This window comes from Pseudoliparis swirei, chromosome 2 (genome assembly GCF_029220125.1).
Source record: "Pseudoliparis swirei isolate HS2019 ecotype Mariana Trench chromosome 2, NWPU_hadal_v1, whole genome shotgun sequence".
Lineage (NCBI taxonomy): Eukaryota > Metazoa > Chordata > Actinopteri > Perciformes > Liparidae > Pseudoliparis > Pseudoliparis swirei.
The window spans coordinates 9,738,754-9,759,201 of record NC_079389.1 but is presented as its reverse complement, the minus strand read 5'-3'; the positions used below and the strand labels follow the sequence as shown (position 1 = coordinate 9,759,201).

The 20,448-nt window shown below is 41.4% G+C and overlaps 1 protein-coding gene across 4 annotated transcripts; it reads right to left on the bottom strand.

Moving 5' to 3' along the window:
• Positions 1-2,791: 2,791 nt before the first annotated feature.
• atf2 (activating transcription factor 2) lies at positions 2,792-20,442 on the bottom strand. Of its 4 annotated transcripts, none has more exons than XM_056427034.1 (12): positions 19,487-20,442; positions 18,763-18,835; positions 17,830-17,926; positions 17,626-17,744; positions 17,406-17,531; positions 16,538-16,716; positions 14,974-15,088; positions 13,480-13,572; positions 10,602-10,808; positions 9,841-10,047; positions 7,334-7,439; positions 2,792-4,563 (listed from the first exon to the last, which is right to left on the bottom strand). In XM_056427034.1, the coding sequence occupies exons 2-12, from the start codon at positions 18,808-18,810 to the stop codon at positions 4,367-4,369; spliced, it is 1,494 nt and encodes a 497-aa protein (XP_056283009.1). In that variant the 5' UTR covers positions 18,811-18,835; positions 19,487-20,442; the 3' UTR covers positions 2,792-4,366. The 4 variants fall into 4 exon arrangements, with proteins under 4 accessions (XP_056283009.1, XP_056283000.1, XP_056283015.1 ...); XM_056427025.1 differs by lacking the exon at positions 19,487-20,442 and adding an exon at positions 19,400-19,464; XM_056427040.1 differs by lacking the exon at positions 19,487-20,442 and having other exon boundaries at positions 10,602-10,805; positions 18,763-19,389.
• Positions 20,443-20,448: the final 6 nt, after the last annotated feature.

Here is a 20,448-nt window from a genome sequence, read left to right as displayed (position 1 = left end):
AACAATGGAGGCCATCTCTGCTGGGTGCTGCAGGCGGCCGACATTGTGTCCCATGTTTGGTTTGGGACACGACCAGTGGATTTACATAATTTGAATTAAATGTAAATCAGGCTGTTTCATCTCTGTCTACCAGGGTGGGAAGGGTTAAAAGTGTGTGCTCATGAACACCACCCCCAATGTAGGGGAAAAGAGTTTTCATTGTGAGGGAATCTGGTTTAGGGCCCAGAGCATCTTCTTTTCAGCAAACCTCCGCCATTTTTAGATTTACCCCTGATGCCCCTGAAGGAGAAAGGGTAGCCAGTTTGTATTCATGATGCAATCCACGTAAATGGGACTGTTTGGCCTTAATCCGTGCCTAATTAGGTGCCAGTCTGCTAAAGCAGGCTGCTAAGGGCCAGAGCATAATACCTGTCGAATTATGGGAACAGCTGGAGCAGCCTGTCTGTCAGCAGAGCAGCTCCACTTATTATCCTGCTCATTTATCGAGAGGATAAAACAGAGACACTCAACGAGTACCTTAGCCATCTTTATTTCTGTCTCCATTCTTCCCCAATTAGACTCTGCCGTATGTTATGGCTCCACCTCCATGCGTGGTTCAGTATTGTTTTTAAAAATGGAGGCTGATGCTTGCTGTTTGTTGATGATGCCTTTTATTTCACCATGTGCGGGTGTGCGTCTGAAAACTTCTCTTCATGCCGCAGAAGCCAGGGAGTGGTGATATCTCGAAAACATGCATTCATTATTGAAAACCTCATCAAATTAACATTCAAATCATTACGAATGCATAATTAATAAGCCACAGTTGTTTGCCAGCGGGAGTTTAATTAATCAAACAATCAAAATGAAAAGTGGAGGTGAAAAATAAAAAATATGACACTGTGATGCTCCGCTTTTCTGCTCCCCTTTGATGTAACTTCAAACATGCAGAGAAATACTCACATCACTCGGCTCTAGATGTGTAAATATGCAGCATTGAGTCGAAAGTGTTGTTATTGGTGAATGCTGTGACCTACATAGTAACATCTAGACTTCTCCCCTCTGTGATCAGCAGCCAATCAAGGCGGCCCACTTAGGCACTTCAGCATCTTCAGTGGGATGGCAGGCAAAATGATTTTCTGCAAAACATGAATTACACAAATATGATTTACAGAAAAGAGATTATTTTCTAATAATCATTGACATGTTATAGAAAACCAAAAGGCTAAATTCGTTTAAAAAAAACTGAATCCACTTTGTATTAGAATGTATCTTCAATTTGAAAAGCTTCTTTCTTTATGTCCATGTCTTTGTGAGATCTCCTTAAAGGAATCTGAAGGGGGGAAATCAGATAATCCATAAATCGAGCGCTTCCGTTTAATGAATCGCTTTGGATGCACTGCCCCCTGCTGGACACGGGGAGTTGGTGCATCAGCGAAACATGACGTAGCGTGTTGTTACGTCCCACCTCTTGGGCATCCTTTTAAAACAATCAAATCCACGTGAGTATTTACATGAACACAGACTTAAGAGACAATACTAAAATATTAATGTGAGAAGCAGCAAGACCGGCGGTGCCCGCATGAGAGGGTTATCTCTTCTGCTCGAAGCACTTCCGGGCCAGAGGCGAGGGGGAGAAGGGCCCCCCCCGGTGCAGGTTCCAGCTTTGCTATCAGGTTTCATTTTTGTAGACAAATATCAAAACATCAAATCATTTGAACTGCCTTTATTTTGTTGTTGATATACAACATTTGTTAGCAGTTTATCTCCATTCATAAAAAAAAAAATGATGATCACGCTCTAGGACTGTAATTTGAGAAGTTGATGCAAAAAAAAAAAAATTGCAGTCACCGTAACAGAAAAGACAAATGTGTGCGTGTGTGCGTGTGTGTGCACGCGTGCGTGATTTAGAAATAACTAAACAAAGTAGAAGTTTGCAAATACGATGACATGGAATATAACTTAAAGAGGAATATTCAAGTTGACCTCACAATTGTTACTTTTCATGAGTAAGTAAGTAACTAAGTGGTGGAAAGTATAAGCACATTCAAACTGACACCATAATGACACCAGACGGGCACCACGACAAGTCAGAGGATAATATGACACTTTTACTCCACATTTTGTGTAAGTCATGTATTTACTGTGTTTTTTTGCAGATCAAGATATAACCAACCAATCATGTGATCAACTAATTTAAATATGATGCATTATCTTTGTAATTAAACTACTCAGCAGTATGTAAAGTTGTCAAACTTAGCTCCACTATACACATGTTTTAAGTGTAAATTTAGCAACATTGTGAATTAAATTACGTTTAAAACTTTAGCCCAGAGAACTGAGAAGGTTTTACTTCTCAGTGTCGACAACAACATCCCCAAACAAACTCTGTGAATGGAAAAGTTAACTGTGGTTTACTTTTGATATACAATATTGTTGTTGGAGATACATTATTATAATATTAATAAATACACGGTCAGTCCCTCCAACTGTCTTATAATTTAGACTCAACTTTATATCTTCCACAAGGTGGCAGAATACACCACGAGAAATGTTTTTGAGCACCAACCAGCTTTACAGTATGACGTCAGCGCCGTAGTTTAAGTTAATACACGGTGGTTTGTGTGAAAGCTACAAATAAATAGGACCCTGTAATGTTATAATAACATCTAGTAAGGCATGTGTGGAGGACTGGGCTTGTTTATATTGACATCTTATTGTTAGAAATATAGTGTAGAGTCATTCATTTGCTATTAATCACACATTCAGTTTCTTTTCATACATCTGGAGAATAAAAAGGAATCGAAGCTGGAAATTAAAGAGATATTAAAAGTTTTATTACAACAACGTATCAAATAAAATTTGAATACATAACTTTCACAAATTATAGGTACACTTTCAACACAGTACCACACTTCTTTTTTAACCAGTGAGCCATGGAAAAACGAACCAAAGCTTTCATAAACTTAGAACCACAACTCAAGATGTTTGATGAGGTTTATCTTACCGAGACATTATCGAAGAAACAGTTAAATTCTCGCAGAGAATTCTTACCTCATGCAGTTAAGCACATCACAGTTAAATAAACAATAAGTACAAAATAAAAATCGTACTTAAAGAAAACAATGTGTTAGCTTCTCATAAAACTACACAGTAGTAAGCCAGGACAGAATAAGAGAAAAGGCTCATTGACTTCATGGTTTGATTTTCTTCCTACTAATATTTCAATGATGAAATGCTCACAATTCTTACTCTAGTGTACATGATGTGATTCCTGTTCACATCTGAATGCTTTAATTTCACTTGACAAGATCTGGAGTCAGGAAGAGGCCTATCCTAATGACGGGAACATTGCTCAACTGCTAACAGAGTTCCACCACAATATCCTATAAAAAGAAGAAACTACATAACACCTAGAAAGATCACATACAATGCAGCGCCGATGTTATTTACAATGTTTTTCTAAACGTCATCGAGGATCATGAAAAAAACACAATGTCTGTCTGCATTAAAGTCTTAAACAATCACTTATAAAGCAAAGACAGTATACAACACCATATTTCATTACTGAGAAACTATGTTTCATGAGACTTTTAATCCCAGAGAATAACTGTCAACTCAAGCTAATCTGCATAATAAAATGTACAGAAGTAATTCATACAAAAACATGAATGGCACTGAATGAAGTCAACGTCCCCAAGATTGAGTAATGAAAAGGTACTGCAGTCCTACAATCACTGGCTCAGGAACAATCGGACGACAGGTGGAATGTTTATGAAATAACACACGTTTCTAAAAAGCTCACGTCCTTCAGACGAGTGTTACAAGCGGAGGTGAGCTCAGACATTCAAACTACTCGATGCGACTGTAGCCGATCTCCCTCACAGAAAAGTTGGCGAATTTAAAATCTGATTCCGCCGTTTACATTTTGTATTCAAATTCTAAAAAGCTGCCGGTACTCAACATGTGAACTGTCAAACTCGTAAACCCATCATCTCTCAAAATGTGCAAAATGTGAAAAGCAAATTATATTAAAAAAAGGTGACTCTTTATTTTCACGTCATCGTAAAGATAGTGCTAATTAAAAGTAATGAAAACAAGCAAACTAGTTATAAATGAACAACAATACACTTTGGTAAGGTCTATCAATTCATGATTGCTTTTAAATAATAAATAAATAAATCACAAAAATATTTTTTAACCATAAGTTTTACATCTTACACCTAAAGTGCCTGTTATTTTGTCTTCATCAATTCCAGAGAAAAAGTTTGCATTGCCAACAAAGAACAAAATGGACCGAACATGAACAAAATCAAAACGGCAGTGTCCAAACTAAGGATGAGAGGAAGTCCCTTCCCTCCCGTGTCGACGCTCAGGCAGTTTGGGACGATCAGCTCCCTGAAGGCTGAGACTGGGTCTCCTCTGTGCTCTGGTTGGACGTGGTGGTGGCGCCGCTGGACGAGGCGGCTGAGGTTGTGGAGGAGGAGCTGACCACGTTGGAGGTGCTGACGGAGCTGTGCTGGATGGCCTCGTTCTGGGGGCTCCCGGGGACGGACATCTCCTCGCAGCTCTCATCCTTGTCAGAGACTGTGAGGAGAAGAGGAGAAAACACCGTCTGAAGAAGCTCGTACCAATATAATGTTTGAATCTCCTTACATATCTGTTTACCTGCAGCGTTAACCTGACATGAGAAAGGCTTCGGAAAGCTTTGCCATGTCGGCCTAATCAGATGTGTGTGGTGAACGCAAACTGTTTCATTAATCCCCATCATGCTTCTCCTGCTCCCCTTCCTTTAATTAAAGCTCCACTGTCAATTTAAACCCACATCATAAGGGTGCATTACATTCTGGGGCATGTGGCAGTGTTTCCCATCCCTAACTGCATTCTCATTTGTTTTTTGTTACCTTGCCAACTACTGCAGCGACAGATGATTACAGCACCTGATTTTAATGATGCTCACACTGGAGAGTAGGGAAGACTTGGAGTCGAAATGCCACCAGCTGTTAGGCAGTTGCATTGAATTAATTGGATCCTGATGGGGAAAAAAAGACTCTACTCTCATGCTCTGTTCCATAAAGGAATAAGGAGCACAGTGATAATTAATATTGTTAATGATATGAAGTCACTTGTTATGGCACTTTGTAATTAATGGGCTTTTTGCATTTTCAAACGTAAAATACAGATTCCACAGCAGGAAGAAGCAATTAAAGTGCAATACAAATGCCTCCACATTAGAGGCTTCATCTGCCTCCTCGACTGGACGTTGACCGTGTGATTTAGTGCAAGTGAATGTCAAAGCGCCATAAACTCCCTCGCTGTTTTACTATGCAGAAGGTCAGCCTCAGAATAAATCAGCCTGGTGGTTTTGTTCCATGTTCAAGTGAGCATTATTGCTCCTAACGACATTAAGGGGTGGCCGTCTGATGTATTGTAATCCCTGGGCAGCCGGAGCTTCTTTCTGCTCTCTTGGTTTCTGAAGTGGGGTTCGCTGGAGGCAGATGGACGGCGTCGTGCGCCAAGTGGAAGCATGTCCTGGCTTGTTTCTGGGGCAGTCTGGGCAATTTGCTTCCACCTGCCATGGCTACGCCTGGGCAGGACGATGAAGGGTATTACCAGGCCTGGGGGGCAGTGTAGCCTTACGGGATATGTAACACTGAGAAAAAAGGGGGCTTGATGAGGCCTTTACACGAGCGTGAGCCACGGATCAGTCAGAATCAAATAATGTGCTTCGCTAATTAGCAAGATCGATTATTTCAGTGGTTCCCAAGCAGGGGTAGTCGGGCCTCAGGTGTGTTTATGCAATTTCTACGGGGTACGTGGAAAGATCGAGGAGGAGCTCAACTAGTTTAAAAAACATGAATCTGATTGAATGTAAAGATATTGAATCGGCTATAACATTTGCAATTTAAAGTGCATGAAAACTATTTAGCAAGAAAGAAAGTGTCTGAACACTTCGCTAGAAATAATGGATACATGGCAGAAATAGATTGTTACAGGTAGAGTAATGAATTATAGGTAAATATACCGGCTGAAGGGTTGAGAGAGCGAACACTTTTGGTTACTTTGAGCAAACTATTTCACTACTTGAAAGGCAGAAGTTTAAATATTTAGCTCGAAGTAAAGTTGAAAAAGTTAGCTCAGACTATTGTATTACTGGTTCGAAAACTAATGGACATAAAAGGTCTGTGGAGGTACATCAAACGTATTGTTATTTCGTCCCAGACTTTTCACTCTCACATTAAATGGCTTGTCTAAAATCTCCCCTCATGAGCCAAACTGATAAACTAGGGTATCTGGGTGAAGTTCCATCTTCCCAAGCAGCGTGGAAAGTGCTCCAAATGTCATCTTTCACAAGGATCTCCAAACACGGGACAGACATCCTCAGCAAACACATGAGAAAGATGACCCAATTCATCTGCAGATCTTTCTCAACAAAAAAACCCCAGACGACACCAAATGAGACCTGGTTCTGACAGCCCACTCTAGCCTGAAAACCACCAGTCCCACAATGCACCTGACGTGTGTCAGTGGGACGGTTAGCAATAAGGGATGCATAATGAACAGCCTAGCTTGGTGGACGCCCCGCCAGGAGAATGCTCCGCAGTCTTGTCAAGCTCGCTGCTTTAATGGACTCATTTCAGAGGCAATCATTGTCAATACAAGTCAGCGGAGACGTTTAGAGCGCAGTGGAGAAGTGGCTTGGAGCGCCACTTGTTCTCGTTGCATACCGGCTCATTTGTGTGGGAAGGTGAGTTATGACGGGAAAAGCTGAATGACAGAGCCCCGGTCATGGGAAACAATTGAAATATTGGTGATATCGTTCTAAATGAGACCATGTGACGAACACGAGCTGGCACGGAGACGACACTGTGCAGGCCGACGACGGGACATTGAAATGAAGAGGCTGCAAACGGCAGAATCTTCTCGTGTATTCACATGTTCATGATCGTTGGATTGTTCAGTTGTTACAAGGAAAGAGAGATCATGTGCACTTATCCCTCTTTGACTATCCAAGCATTTGGTTCCTCTGCATCCTTCCTGCAGACGTCTAGTTTCATTTGACAAACCTTTATTTAGGTGTCAAATCAGAGGGAAACAATTGCTCTCTTGTGGAAACCACCTGTGGCCTCGTGAAAAGACACACACAATGAAGCCAGGGAGAATGTGTCTGGAACTACAGCCATAAATATTTCAACTTTTGCAAAGTTTGTGTTTCCTTTGTAAATGGGATCTAATATGTCAGGTGCCTTTTCTGTCTGGCCATAAGTAAGACATGTCCTTCCAGTGGTTAGCTGGAGCTCATTTCAGGAGCCTTTCACTGGAAGCCTCGGGCGCAGAATAATGGAGCATTACTCACTGTGATAGCCAGATTTCTTCTGCATGGTGGTTACAGGGCAATCTTTATGAGCCAGAAGAAGCTGCTTCAGCTGAGCCACTTCGGTTCTCAGCAGGGAGACTTCATTCTTTGAGAGAGAGGAGACACACAACAGCCCTCAATCAAATTCTCTGTCTGGAGCGTACAGTTCATTAGATTACAATTACAAGACAAACTGATGACGTGTGCGGATAGTTTACATCCTTTGAATGGTTTTCCAAAACCAGATAGAGGCCAGAATTCTCGAATTTGATTTTTTCCATTACCCATACTGATATTTGAGTGTTACAAAAATAGGTCCCGATATATTTTTACCGAAAAGAAAATATCTGCAAACATGTCGGCCACCACCGAAAACCTGATGCTCAACAGTATATAAACCACCTGCAGCTTGAACGTGGCGTTGTGCCCTCTCCACATGGACGGCTGTCCCTCTTACCCACCATGGGTGATGTCAGTTAGTATTAATAGGATCCCAGGGTACAGGAGGCGTAAATGACCACGACACAACAGAAGATAAACTCCACAATAAACAGTACCCACAGAAAGGTAACTGTGTAATTAACAAACTAGTTTGATGCACTTCTTTTTTCATGTTTTCCACAGACAATAATTATGGGTCGACACTGGCTGTCAACCAGCACCTTAGTCAGAGGTGAGCTGTTCGGATTGTCAGAGCAACTTTGGGATCCAGCTGAGATTTACACTCTTGTGTCCTTACAGCTCCCAGGGGAGCTGAAGATTTCTGCATGTCGTAAAAGAGGGCCACATTACGCTGAAGGTGACTTTAACTGGATTTAGAGCGGCCAGGGGCCCGCAGGACACCCAATGGCAGATTTAAGCTCCTTCTCTTTTCCTGTAAAATGACCATTGGCAGCTTAATCTATTAGCCCACAAGCAGCCAGTTTATTTGATTCCATCTGTTTAGTATTGCTGGTGTTGGCAGGGCTGAGCTATTGTAAGACAGATTTAAACACAGCTGGAAGAAGAGGATGCATCACATGTAGCTTAAGCCAAAAATGACTGAATGCTGCTATTAACAGGCAATATAAACACCATCCTTTCAATCTCTACCTCAATGATATGGGAATCGGTCGAGATAGACGACAGAAATGTTAACGTGTATAACTGAATGCTGATTCATCAGTAAACAGCAAAAGCAGCCCAACTCATTTTAAAGCTTCACACTGAAGACAGTGTTCGTTGGCTGTAGTTTATGAGGAGAGCGGTCGTCCTGTAACCACGAGGTAGTCGGTTCGATCCCCGTTCTCCCCATAGTTTGCATGTCTGAGTGTCCTTGAGCGAGACACTGAACCCCCAGTTGCTGTCCGGGCGCTTTACTGCAGCCCACTGCTCCTTAACAACTAAGGATGGGTCAAATGCAGAGAAGAATGTCCCACTGTGGGATTAATAAAGGATATTACACATAAAAAGAAACAGTGTAATTCTGCCATTCACGGTCTGGCTGCAGTTATCTCATCATACTTGGATATTTAAACTGGACTTTTGAGAGTTAAACTTGTTTCTAACTTTGTGAATTAATCAAAATTGAGTAAATGGGCCTCGGGTGATGCTGCGAGCCCTGTGAGCTGCCTGGTTTGACATCTCATTAAAAAGCCAGTTAAGGATGATGTTAAAATAATTGTACATCATTAGAGGCAGTTTCACTGATCAGCTGGGCCATGTCAGCATGTTTTTTATATTTTTACAAAAACTGCACTGCCGATTAATACCGTCATACCATTTCATTTCCTGCCACGTGTCATCACCTTCTTTGTAGTTCACAGCGATGCCCTCTTTATTACCGCATCTAGTCACGTATTCTTCCCTTTTCATGTACCTATATTCAAATACAACTTCACAAAGCACACACACACTCAGTGTTTTTGAACCAGATATTAACGACATGAACCTAATTCTTAATATTGGTGTCCTTCCCCTCCTCCACGTCTGACTCTGCTTTCAGCGAAAAATAAGACAGTGAGCAAATAAACACCACATCTCATTTAATTGTCTGGAACACCGATGTGCCGCACCCCCGGCTCACACTTATCAACAGAGACAGCAGTTACATGAACTGTTTCGAACTTGTCAGCATCAGATCCTAATTGCTTCCAACGAAATGAAGGTTCAAAAAGACACCTTTCCCTAGGAGATTTTTGAGGCCATTCAGTAAACTGCTGAGACAGAAGCGAAGACACGCTTGTGCGCGGCTGACATCTGGAGGATACATCTTTATTGACAGGGACATATCGATGTAAAGGGCTCACACACCGCTGCTGTCACACAGCAGCTCTTCTTAATCGGCTTTAATGACTTCATCACCACAGAAGGGAGAAGTCTGTGTACAAACGCGTACAACACCGGCACATGGTGACAAACAGACAGACACACACAAACTGACACATTGATGCATAAGAGTACAAAACAAAGACGGAGGAGGTCGCTGTTGTTACATGCAGCAGCTGAGGGGGAAAGGTAAAGAGCACCTGCAGTTGTCCGTTCATGGAGTTGATGTCGTCGGCCTTCCTCTCCAGAGACTGGACCCACACTTTCCTCTTCTGCCGACAGCGAGAGGCCGCCGCCCTGTTACGCTCCAGAAACTTGCGCCTCTTCTCGTCCGGGTTTTCGCTTGTGGTTCTGCGCCGCCGCCCCCCTGTGCTTGGGGGGTTTGGTGCAGTGGGTGCTGGAGAAGCCTGAAAAATAATAATAATAATACAAAACAATAACCGACAAAACAAAAGCACCACCACACATGTAATGTGCTGCTGGTATCATTTTGCAGCACTGAACATTGCATACTGAGTAAGTAAAATGTGGTTAATGCTCGTAAAATACTGAAGTTACTGTTGCTAATCACATTATGTGATATAATCCACTTTGAGAAGAAGGCAGAAATGATTGTCAGAGTTTGTTAAAAGCTTACAGTGAGAAAGCTCCACCTCAATAAATAGCATTGAATTGTTTAAATCACTATCTGATCTAAATAAATAAATAAAAACTGTATTTAGATAGTAATCTGACCAGACATTTGATGCCATCTACCGGTACTTGATATTACAAGTACACTTCAATGAATACAATAAAACTACTGAAGTTCAATATGTAGCCCTACTGTACACAGGCCTGTCTTTGACCTTGACAACATGTTATGTGAGGAACAAACTATCAGGATTATAGTCCTGCATGGAAGCATATCCTCTCTTATTAGCGGTGCTGGAACACTCACACTGCGGTTGTGGATACTTACAGGTGTCTCTGTGGTGGAGGTGGCTGGCTGCTGAAGGGAAGGGGGGGAAGGTTCCTCAGTCGTGGGCAGGTGTGTAGCTGGAGCCGGACTGAGGGCCCCGATGGGGGCTGGAGGTGGGGCGGGGGGCGGAGAAGTGGGAGCAGCAGTGTGGGTTACAGCGCTGCTCTGGACTTCGCCAGTCGTTCCCTTGGTTACCTGAGGAAGCTGCTGGGTCAGTTTCCGGGAAGAGAATTCAACATGTGGGAAACAGTCATGAAATGTCCATGCAGACATGGTTGTTAAAAGAGGAGAACTATATTGAGTTATATTAACACGGTAAAAAGGAGCTGCCAGTAGTCTATTTTATCATTCATCAATCAAATAATTTAAAAGAATCTAAGACTTAAAACACCGTCAGTTCAAATGAAATGCGAGAAATGTACGCCCTTTCATTAAATCTCAAAATAATCTCAAATTCCAATGCAACTTAAATACACCTTAATAACTGCTCCTTAATAACTAAGGATGGGTCAAATGCAGAGAAGAATTTCCCCACTGGGATAAATAAAAGTGTACATTTCTTTCTTTCTTTAGACTAGAACACAAACTAAGCATGAGGTTGAAATTCTTTCACCTGGGTTTCTAAATAAAAGATGTCCAGCAGCACAGAGGTAAAGTCACAAGGTCAAACCATAGCAGCTGGACTCATCCTAACTCCAACACATTTTAAATAGAACACGTATCATAAACTGAAGTATTTTAACAGCTATGTGTGAGTATTGAAAATGGCAAATACAAGTGTGAAGTTGATTAAAGGGCTACTTATTAAAGATGGCGAATGCCAGACCTATTAGAGTATTAGCAGTTTTATCATATTAGCCGTTAGTGAACAGATTGTAACATCTTGCTTCAGTGAAGCTGCTGGGTTACCAGCAGCCAGCCGAGAACAAGAAGAGCGGTATCACTGCTGACATTATTATTAGGGATGGTTATAGATCATGTGAAATGTCCTCTTTCTACAAGTACTTTAGTATTCCCTTCCCCAAAATAAAGATTATGAGATAGGATTCTAAAAAAATTCTAATAAGTGAAAAGAGAAGAAGAGTAGGAAGAAATCACACATTTTATTCATGTAACACACTCCTCACATGTATTTAGCATTTTTAAGTTGTAATCTTATCTGAATGCCAAAGGTGATGGACATTCTTGCCACACAATGTGACTTAAACTATCCAAAAAGGCTCTTTTTTAAACTGCATTTTCCACATAACACAGCCCATTCACAGAAGCTATTTCTCGCCAGATTGGTGTTCACGATTCACAGGCCAATTCCTCTCGCATCAAACACTGAGCAAACAAGGTGAAAGTGAATGAGCCTTTCGAAGCAATAACAAAGTGAGGGGGAACACATTTACATGAGAAAACAGAGGACCACATTATTCCAACAACTACCTTTGCCAGACCAATCTATCTACCAAATTAGTTTATCGTGTAATACCCTTCCAGAAGCTCTTCTGGCAGAAACAAGATATTATTCTCTTGGAATGGCCCATAGAAAGAGGGAAAAGCCAGTCAGATTCATATTTCATCTCTGCCATGGAAACCTCATCAGTGTAATAACCCTCCATCTCATGGGTGTTATTCAACCATCTGCTACTATATTACTTATCTTTATTTTGCAACTAATTAACAGCATAATCTTCTAAATTCAGCAAGTTAATTATCATTATTGTGGTCTTTGCAGCATCATCAGTCCTTGTAAAGTGCCGTCTCTGCGCCCCCTGAGAGAACGGTGGGGGCGGGGAGCAGGCAGGTTGAGCGGGGGGCTGTTTTCTTGACGCGGGCTCATTAGGTGTTTGCTGATGAGCCGAGTGCGGTGGGAGGTGCAGAGTGAGAGGAGTGAGAGGATGGGGGTCAGGTCAGGCAGGATTCTGCTGAACAAAAGGTTCCATGCAGGGCGAGGCCGACTTAATGTGCCTCGCTGAGCGTGTGCCAGGATGCCCCCAACTGGCTTTTGATGGTAGCCCCCGCCGGTTGGCCCCGGTGACGGCGTGCTGAGCACAACGCTGTCTCCGCGTTTGTCATCCCCGTACCCCATGATCCCCGACAACCCCCTGCCCTCCCCTCCCCCCTCCCTTCACTCCCTTCCTCGCCAGTCAGGATCAATCCTTCCCTCCGAACACACACACCTCCTCTCTGCAGTTTATCGGTTAATTTCCGCCGGCGGGGCATGCTGCGAACACTTACAGGTTCTGTGATCCGTGCTTCATCACATTGCCACTGATCTCCCCCTAAACACTTCATATCCCTGCCCTTCAACTTCCACTTTGTATCAAGAGGACCTGGTTAGCTGCTAGACCGCTATGACCAGGTTCTCCTCCACAGAGAAATATGTGGAATATTTTTTGGGGGGGGGAGATCTGCCAATCATGGTCACAATTAAAAGACGCAAATTCTTAAAAGCATGCGTTATATTTAGTGTATTTAATTTAATTTTCTGGCCTTTAACTATTTTAAATCACTGTATCTCCGCAAAAGTTGCTATACAAATAAAGTTGTTATTATTACTATCATAATTACTATTACTCGTATTATCTCAGAAGCATCCAATATTGCTTAAAATAACCAAAATATTTGTTTGATTAAGCGACTAATCGGTGCAACTCTATTAATCACTAATACAAGTTACATTTAGAAGAAATATTAGGCAGTCAAATCCAGATAGAAAGTGAATTGATAAAAAAAAATATATTCAGACCCAACCTGTCACTAGTGCCCTCATCTGGTCAAGGAATGGTCTCTTATTGTCAGGCTCCCTCATTACTTTGATTGTTATCATGGGATATGACAGACTCCACAAGGAAATAATATTTGATGTAAAAGAAGAGATAGTTAATACCAGCTTCGCTTCTGATTGGGCGGGCTGTGGCTGTGGCGAGGGAGGTCCTGGAATCCCGGGGACGTTAGGCACGATGGTGACAGGTCTGACAAGCTGACGGCGGAGACAAAGAGACACATCAGCACAGAGAACATTTGTCTTCGGCTGTAAAAAGGCACAAGCGCTCGCACACAACAGCAACGCCGCCACGGCAGGCTCCCCGAGTTTCCTCATATCTCAGCCTCATTAGGTTGGATGGCCTGTTATTTTGTGGAGGCAGCGCCACATGGAGATGCCGCGTGCACGCTAATGAACCTCTGCCTGCCTGCGTGAGAGCATATGGGCAGGGAGGCTGAGGACAGGATGGAGAGACACAAGTTAGAAGGCCAGCGCCAGGCCTCATCTCGCAGCCGCTGACAACGAGACAGAGAGAGCTGGAGAGGGAGAGGGTGGGTGGGGGGGGGGGGTGTATGATCGAGTGAAAGGGAGACCCACTGGTGGCTCATGTTCTCCGTCTACTTTTGTCATCCACTACTTGTCAACGGCTTTCCCAATCCCCACAGACTGGGAAGATAGAGGTTTTTTCCCCTGCTGTGCTGCTATCAGGAGATAATCATCCGCTGCTCAGTGTTCCACACAGACAATCAGGACTACAGTGAACAAGACAAGCTTCCACATGGGGGACGCACAAAGGATTCCATTAAGACCTTGATTCACAACATATTTATGAGATTTCCTATCTCAGTTATAATTGGTTTGCAAAACACATTAGTAGTATCATCTCTGGTCTGCCAGAAATCAGGAGCGTTGATTCTAATTGTACAAGGATAAATCGTAGAGAGGTGTCCTGGACTGGAGCCTGCTGCGCCTCGGCCAAATCCTGTGCCGTTGCCACAGTGACACACAGTTGTACTCTTATGGCCATTATTTCCCACAACCGCTGCAGCTCCGACTTTGCTGCCAAATCTGAGATGCCAAAGTTGTAAATACGCCCTCTGTCCAAGTAGGGTAAAGACAATGTGTTGTATTAATGCATCGCTACAGCATAAGTGTATTTTAAATGTCACTTTTGGAAGGACTTCAATTTTACTGATGTGAACGATTGTCCGTACAACATCTCCAATGTCATTTGCAAACAGCAAAGCGTCAATACATTCGACACAGACCGGTGATTTGTTGTTCTACACACTGGACTAAAATATAGTTATGGATAAGTGCCCTGCTTTAGGAAATAATGCCATTATTCATTCCCTCGTTCAGTCATGTGCGTGGAAACAGCAGTCGACAACACAATCTCACCTCGCGGCTCATCTAGTGGTTGTTCCAGAAGGATTACTACATGGATTGTCTGCCATTTAAAAAAAAGACTCCTCGTTCATTTTGTAGAGGTCACTGCAAGCGTTCTTAATTCTCAGATATTTCTAATCAAATAGTCATTCAATTATCAGAAAAGTCTCATTTTTAAATCATGTTTCCACTTCAACATGGACAAAGTATAACAAAGAGGAAACTCACAGGGATTGTAGTTGGAATATGTAGACCTGAGCTTGTAATAGACGCAGGTATAGCAACCGGCATGGTCTGGCCGTTAGGCAGCTGTAAGAGCACTGGGAAGGTGCCAGGCACCGGGCTGAGGGGGGAGAGAGAAGGAATCCCAGTGAGGTAGAAACAAACAACTTTGTGATTAACACACAAAAAGCAATCGGTCACAAATTAAAGACACGGGTGGCTATTAATATACCAGCATAATGTCATAATCAGGCAACAAATTACAGAAATATAGTGGAACCAAAACAACTTAAAAACACACCTGTTGCACAACAGGTTGAAGCGAGATTATTAGAACATAGATTTTGTCATCACATTAGACCCCATAAGTAACATCAGTGTTGCCTAGATAAGGACTTCTGGTTGGGTAAGACACATGGGATTTCCACCAAATCATCTGTCAATCATCTGGCTTTGTCATTTAAAAATAGGATATTTTTACTTATGCATTTCAGTTTGAAGCATACGTTAGTCCCAAAAAGAGAAAAGGCTTAATTTTAGAAAACCGGGGCCTTTATCGATTAGTAATGTGTTCATTATTTCAGTAGGTTCGATAAACATGTTGAATAATTATGGGCCCAGGGTTTAAAATGAAATAATTAATTTCACTGCAAACACAATTGTTCAGACAGATTTTGAACAAGTCCAATGTGTCTCTATTTTGACCTGTGTAGCTGTAGCTCCATTTCACAGGCAATTGATGATTATAATAGATATCTCACATGTATAAACATACATTCATACACAATCTGTCTAGCTCTGTCTAGCTTGTGCCTCACTGAACACTGTCCGTATTCTACAACAATATCCCAAGCGTACTATATATTTGTTCAAATAAAAAGAGGCTCAATACACTTTACTATCGTGTATGAAGTCGTAATACAGTGATGGATTATTATGTGGAAACCCCTGTGAATGTTACATCTTTTTCCATCACTCAGAAATTGAACTGGAGCTTTACTTCCATATTTAAGCAAACTTGATGTTATTCTTAACCCTTGTGTTGCCTTAGGGTCATTTTGACCCAAATCAATATTACACCCTCCCCCCGCTTTAGGATTAATTTGACCCCATTCAATGTTTAATGTCGGTGTTCTTTCGGTAGTCAACAAACAAACATAAAGTGCCTCACACTTAAACTTGGAAAACAATATTAATTCTAATAATTTTCTGGAGGTTTTAATTGCTGGCGTCAAATTGAACCCAAAGGGTAAAATATGTTAGTAAATATAAAGGTAACAGGAGGGTGAAACATTGAATCGGGTCAAAATGACCCAAAGGCGGGGGGAGGGTGTAATATTGATTCGGGTCAAAATGACCCTAAGGCAACACAAGGGTTAAAGATGAGACTTATGAGGTCTACAGCCCAAAAATATATAGGAACATCCTTCAGAGTGCAAATAAATAAATAAATGAAAAACAAGCACATGCCTCATGAAATATAAGCTCACCAAAACGAAACTACACAAATATAAAAAATAACTGAGTGAAATGATGATTTTTTTTTAAATTGACATTTTGAGTTACTTACACTATAGGCCTATTAGTGGATGGGACTTGGGTAATAACAGAGCTAGATGTTGGTGATGGGAGAGCTTGCTGTATTACAACATTAGCCTCTGAGGTTGCTAGAAGGACATTGGGAACTTGGAGGGATGCAGGATGGACTATAGTGGATGTTGGCAGTGAGGCTGGCTGCAAAGATAAACCCTGAAAACATCATACAAGACCTTAGCTGCAGGAAGCATTCATGAACACCAGATTGTTAAGTAGGGTTGCAATGGTATGAGCATGTTAGTCGACATGTTAGCAGCACTAGCATGTTAAATTAACTTCCAATTGACAAAAATAACATCAGCTTTGAGCTTTTAAAATAACACGATGATCAATAACCACTAAGATAAACTAGCTTTGCAAAAGGGCAGCCAGACTGCTACTGGCTGTACATTTAACTCACACACACTCACTTACGGGAAACTGTCAATACATGGTATCATAACCACCAATATTAAATGGCGCAGTATACCGTTACAACCCTATTTAAGTAGATCACTTATTACATAAAATAAAGGCCACATGTCATTGTATTTTCTCTCAATATTAGGAGTAAAGAGCTAAACATATGGAAACGTATTAGTCATCTAATATGTCCAAAACATTTCTCTGAATAATAGTTATTTGCTGTACTGTTAGCATCTTTTTGAAAGTTGAGACAAAGTCAAACTAAAACAAGCAAATAATCTGATCACTTATCAAATTTATATTCATACTAGTAGATCTGTAATTCCAGAGTGTAATACTAATCACAAGAGGACACCCGTTACTCAGTCTTCATGACATCCTTGTGTTCTCTCAATGATGAGCATAAATGCTGCACATAGCTCATTCAAAGGCTTTACCTTGTCATCATTCGTTGTGGATTCGGGGTGAGGCAGTGGGCTATCTCGATGGGCCTCCATAGCTATGGGCTCCTCAGTTTTGCTGCATATGATAGGCGTTGCAAGAGGTGACAAATCCAACGGTAACTACAGAAAAATATGAATAAATCATGTCAATAAAACAGATCAGTGATATCAATGATAACCATAGGAGACATCGAAGTCTGACAACGACAACAACCTTTTTAATGTCATCTTCGCTCGTTTTTTTGAAGTCATGGTCAAACGGACTTGCAAGTTCAATGAAGAGTCCAACCTCCTCACAGTTCTTCAAAAAGCGGGTAGGTGTTGGTGTCTGGTCTGCAATGGAGGAAAACCATCAGAACCAAGACTGTAATGTAAAGTATAAATGACGTCAAAATAGCTCAACATCAAGAGCACTTACCAGCAATGATGGCACTGTCATTCCTCGCTGGGCCAAACTTCAGGGTCATCTCATGTTTGTGTTTGTGGACGGCCAAGTGATCCTCGTTGGTAAATCTCTTTGTACGTAAAAAAAAAAAAAAAAAAAGACAGAATAATCAAACAGGATCTCTCTGGGTAAAGGTTTGGAACATCCGCTTGCAGTTTAGTAGCATTTGACTTGACATTTCTCCGGTCAAGACAAAACATTAGCTTGAAAGCGTGTTCCAGGTGTTCCTATTATTCCCACCATGTTTACATATTAAAATGAGAAGATGTAATGCTGTAAATACCTCTTTAAACAATTGACAAAAACTGACATTAGGGATTTTTGTCTGTTATTAACATTGAGAATGCAGAGCTCATGTAATTTGTTCTTGATTTTTCTGGACCTGAAGTTCAGTTTATAATGAATTAAAACGACAACAAACACATACAATTTGAATTATTTTAACACCGTAAAATATGCAAATGACCCCCCCCCCATAATTCGTTCATGCCTCTTGAAAAGGATATTGAAGTGTTAAGGTTTGGTTGTGTGGAATTATGACCTCAGTATATTTAAAATCCCAGCCAAAGCCAGCATCTTCCACAGGGTTTTATATCAGGCCCATGAGCCCCAGGTTCACTGTATGCCACGTGCATGTTGGTCATTTAATCACTTTGACATTTGTTTGGAAATATGCATCACTAAATAAAAAATGATTGGGATCTGGCATTGTTACACAATGTTGTGGTCATATCATCTCGATATGCTCAGAGTACAAATCTAGCTATCCTACTTTTATTATTTTATTTTGTATTGTGCTCACATGGTGCATTTTCCCAGACAGGTTGAGCCAGCTTTAGGTCCATCTACATACAGGGTAATGTGAAACAGTGGCACGAATAACATGTGAGAGCAGCCATGACTTACCTGTCCACACCCAGGAGCAGTGCATTGGAAAGGTCTGTCATCACTCATATTAAGGACTTCCTGTTGTGTCACCCTGAAATAAAACAAGAAAAAGGGCACAAGAAGGAGTTAAATATGATAATGAGTGGGAGGGTGAACTGTTTACAAATAACACTGTGGGTAGTTCAAGGTGTAAAAAAACAACGTGGCAAAAGATGAACGTCAGCAGATCTAAGTCCCATCAGATCCTATTCGTGACTAACGGTCGGTTGGAGCGGCACCGGACAGGTGAGAGTCCTGAGAGAGAACCGCGAGGACAAATGTGGACAAAGCCCATCGATGGAGGGCGGCTGCTCCGGTTGTTTACACCTCGGTGTCGTCATAAAATACGCTTTGTTTTGTTCCGGTCCAATCGCGCGACTGAGGAGAGCCTCCCGAGCTCGGTTTACCGCTTCATGTTGTAACATGTCATGAAAGGGAGACACACCAAACCAATCTCGGTAATGTAGATTGCAGTGGTTTGACCCAGCCGCTTCCATGGAACAGCCCGAGCATCGCGTTAACGTATAATATATATGTTATACACCCGTCGCCATATTTGGCTCTAAATATCTCTGTAAACAATGTCAACGTTAGTTTCGAGGTCGCTTTGATGTACCGGAGCACAAGTCCCTCGCCGTGCCAGAAACGATGCCTTTTACAAGCGCTTTGTCGCTATTCGCCATCAGTTTAAGTAGTCACTTACCCCCTCAGCCACAACCCTGGATTTCCAAAAGCCCACGTCTGTTCCAAAGACTCGCGAGAGCAGCGTCTGCGTTTCCGTAAACGTCACACGAGAAGAGAGCCAGGAACCTCATCAGTAGCTTTTGAACATTCATTCAGGAATATAATTACAGATCCCCATTCAATCACGTGTTTAAAGACATGCTCAAAAACTCAGCTTTGAATAATATTATATATTTAAAATCCCAACTACTCCTTCTCCCTCACACCATGAAACTATAGATAAAAAGGTTTTGTTTTGAACATTTAATTTCTGAAAACATACAAGCATATTGTTCATTCATGTTCTGGACGCATCAATTAGCCACATCTTTATGCAAGTTGCTTTCAACTTCATAGTTTGGTGTTGGCGCAAATAAATGTGATGTTCATTAGACTACTATTGTGAGTTGTCAAATATGAACAATTACATAAAAGATTACTTTCAATTCCGTACATTAATTAGCATTTATCGTTATGTAATTTAGTATTAATTTGCATGTCTAGGTTTTGATGAATCATTTAGTCAAAGACATGAAGTCCACTTTCAAATAGTTGGAGGAGCAGACCAAAACCTAAAGGCTCTCAAATTTACAATGGAACAAAAACAATCTTTTCATATTATATTAAGCAGCAGTCTTCCTTTTGCAATGCCGTTACCAGGGAAATTGGTGTTTTTGCTTCATGAAATGAATTAAACAGTCCTCGATAATCTCACTTTAAAAATTACAAATAAAATTCAGTTTTAACTAAATTCAGTCAGGCTTCCGTTATAGAAAGCCAGTTTTTATAACAAACCAGCATAAGATTTAAAAAAGTAAAACGCTTCCATAGCTCAATTACATTCTCTAGATGTATTTAACGCCATTTATAAAGGGAATTTACATTGTCTAATAAAGGTTTCTAAACCAAGAATGAATTCAGGTAGACCCCAAAAAGCTTCAC

Coding starts and splice junctions, on each gene's coding strand:
- atf2 (XM_056427034.1), bottom strand. CDS start 18,810: ATGAGTGATGACAGACCTTTCCAATGCACTGCTCCTGGGTGTGGACAG. Junction 17,532..17,625: donor GCGAAGATGACATTAAAAAG/GTTGTTGTCGTT, acceptor ATTTTTCTGTAG/TTACCGTTGGATTTGTCACC. Junction 10,048..10,601: donor CCTCCACCACAGAGACACCT/GTAAGTATCCAC, acceptor ATTATTTTTCAG/GCTTCTCCAGCACCCACTGC.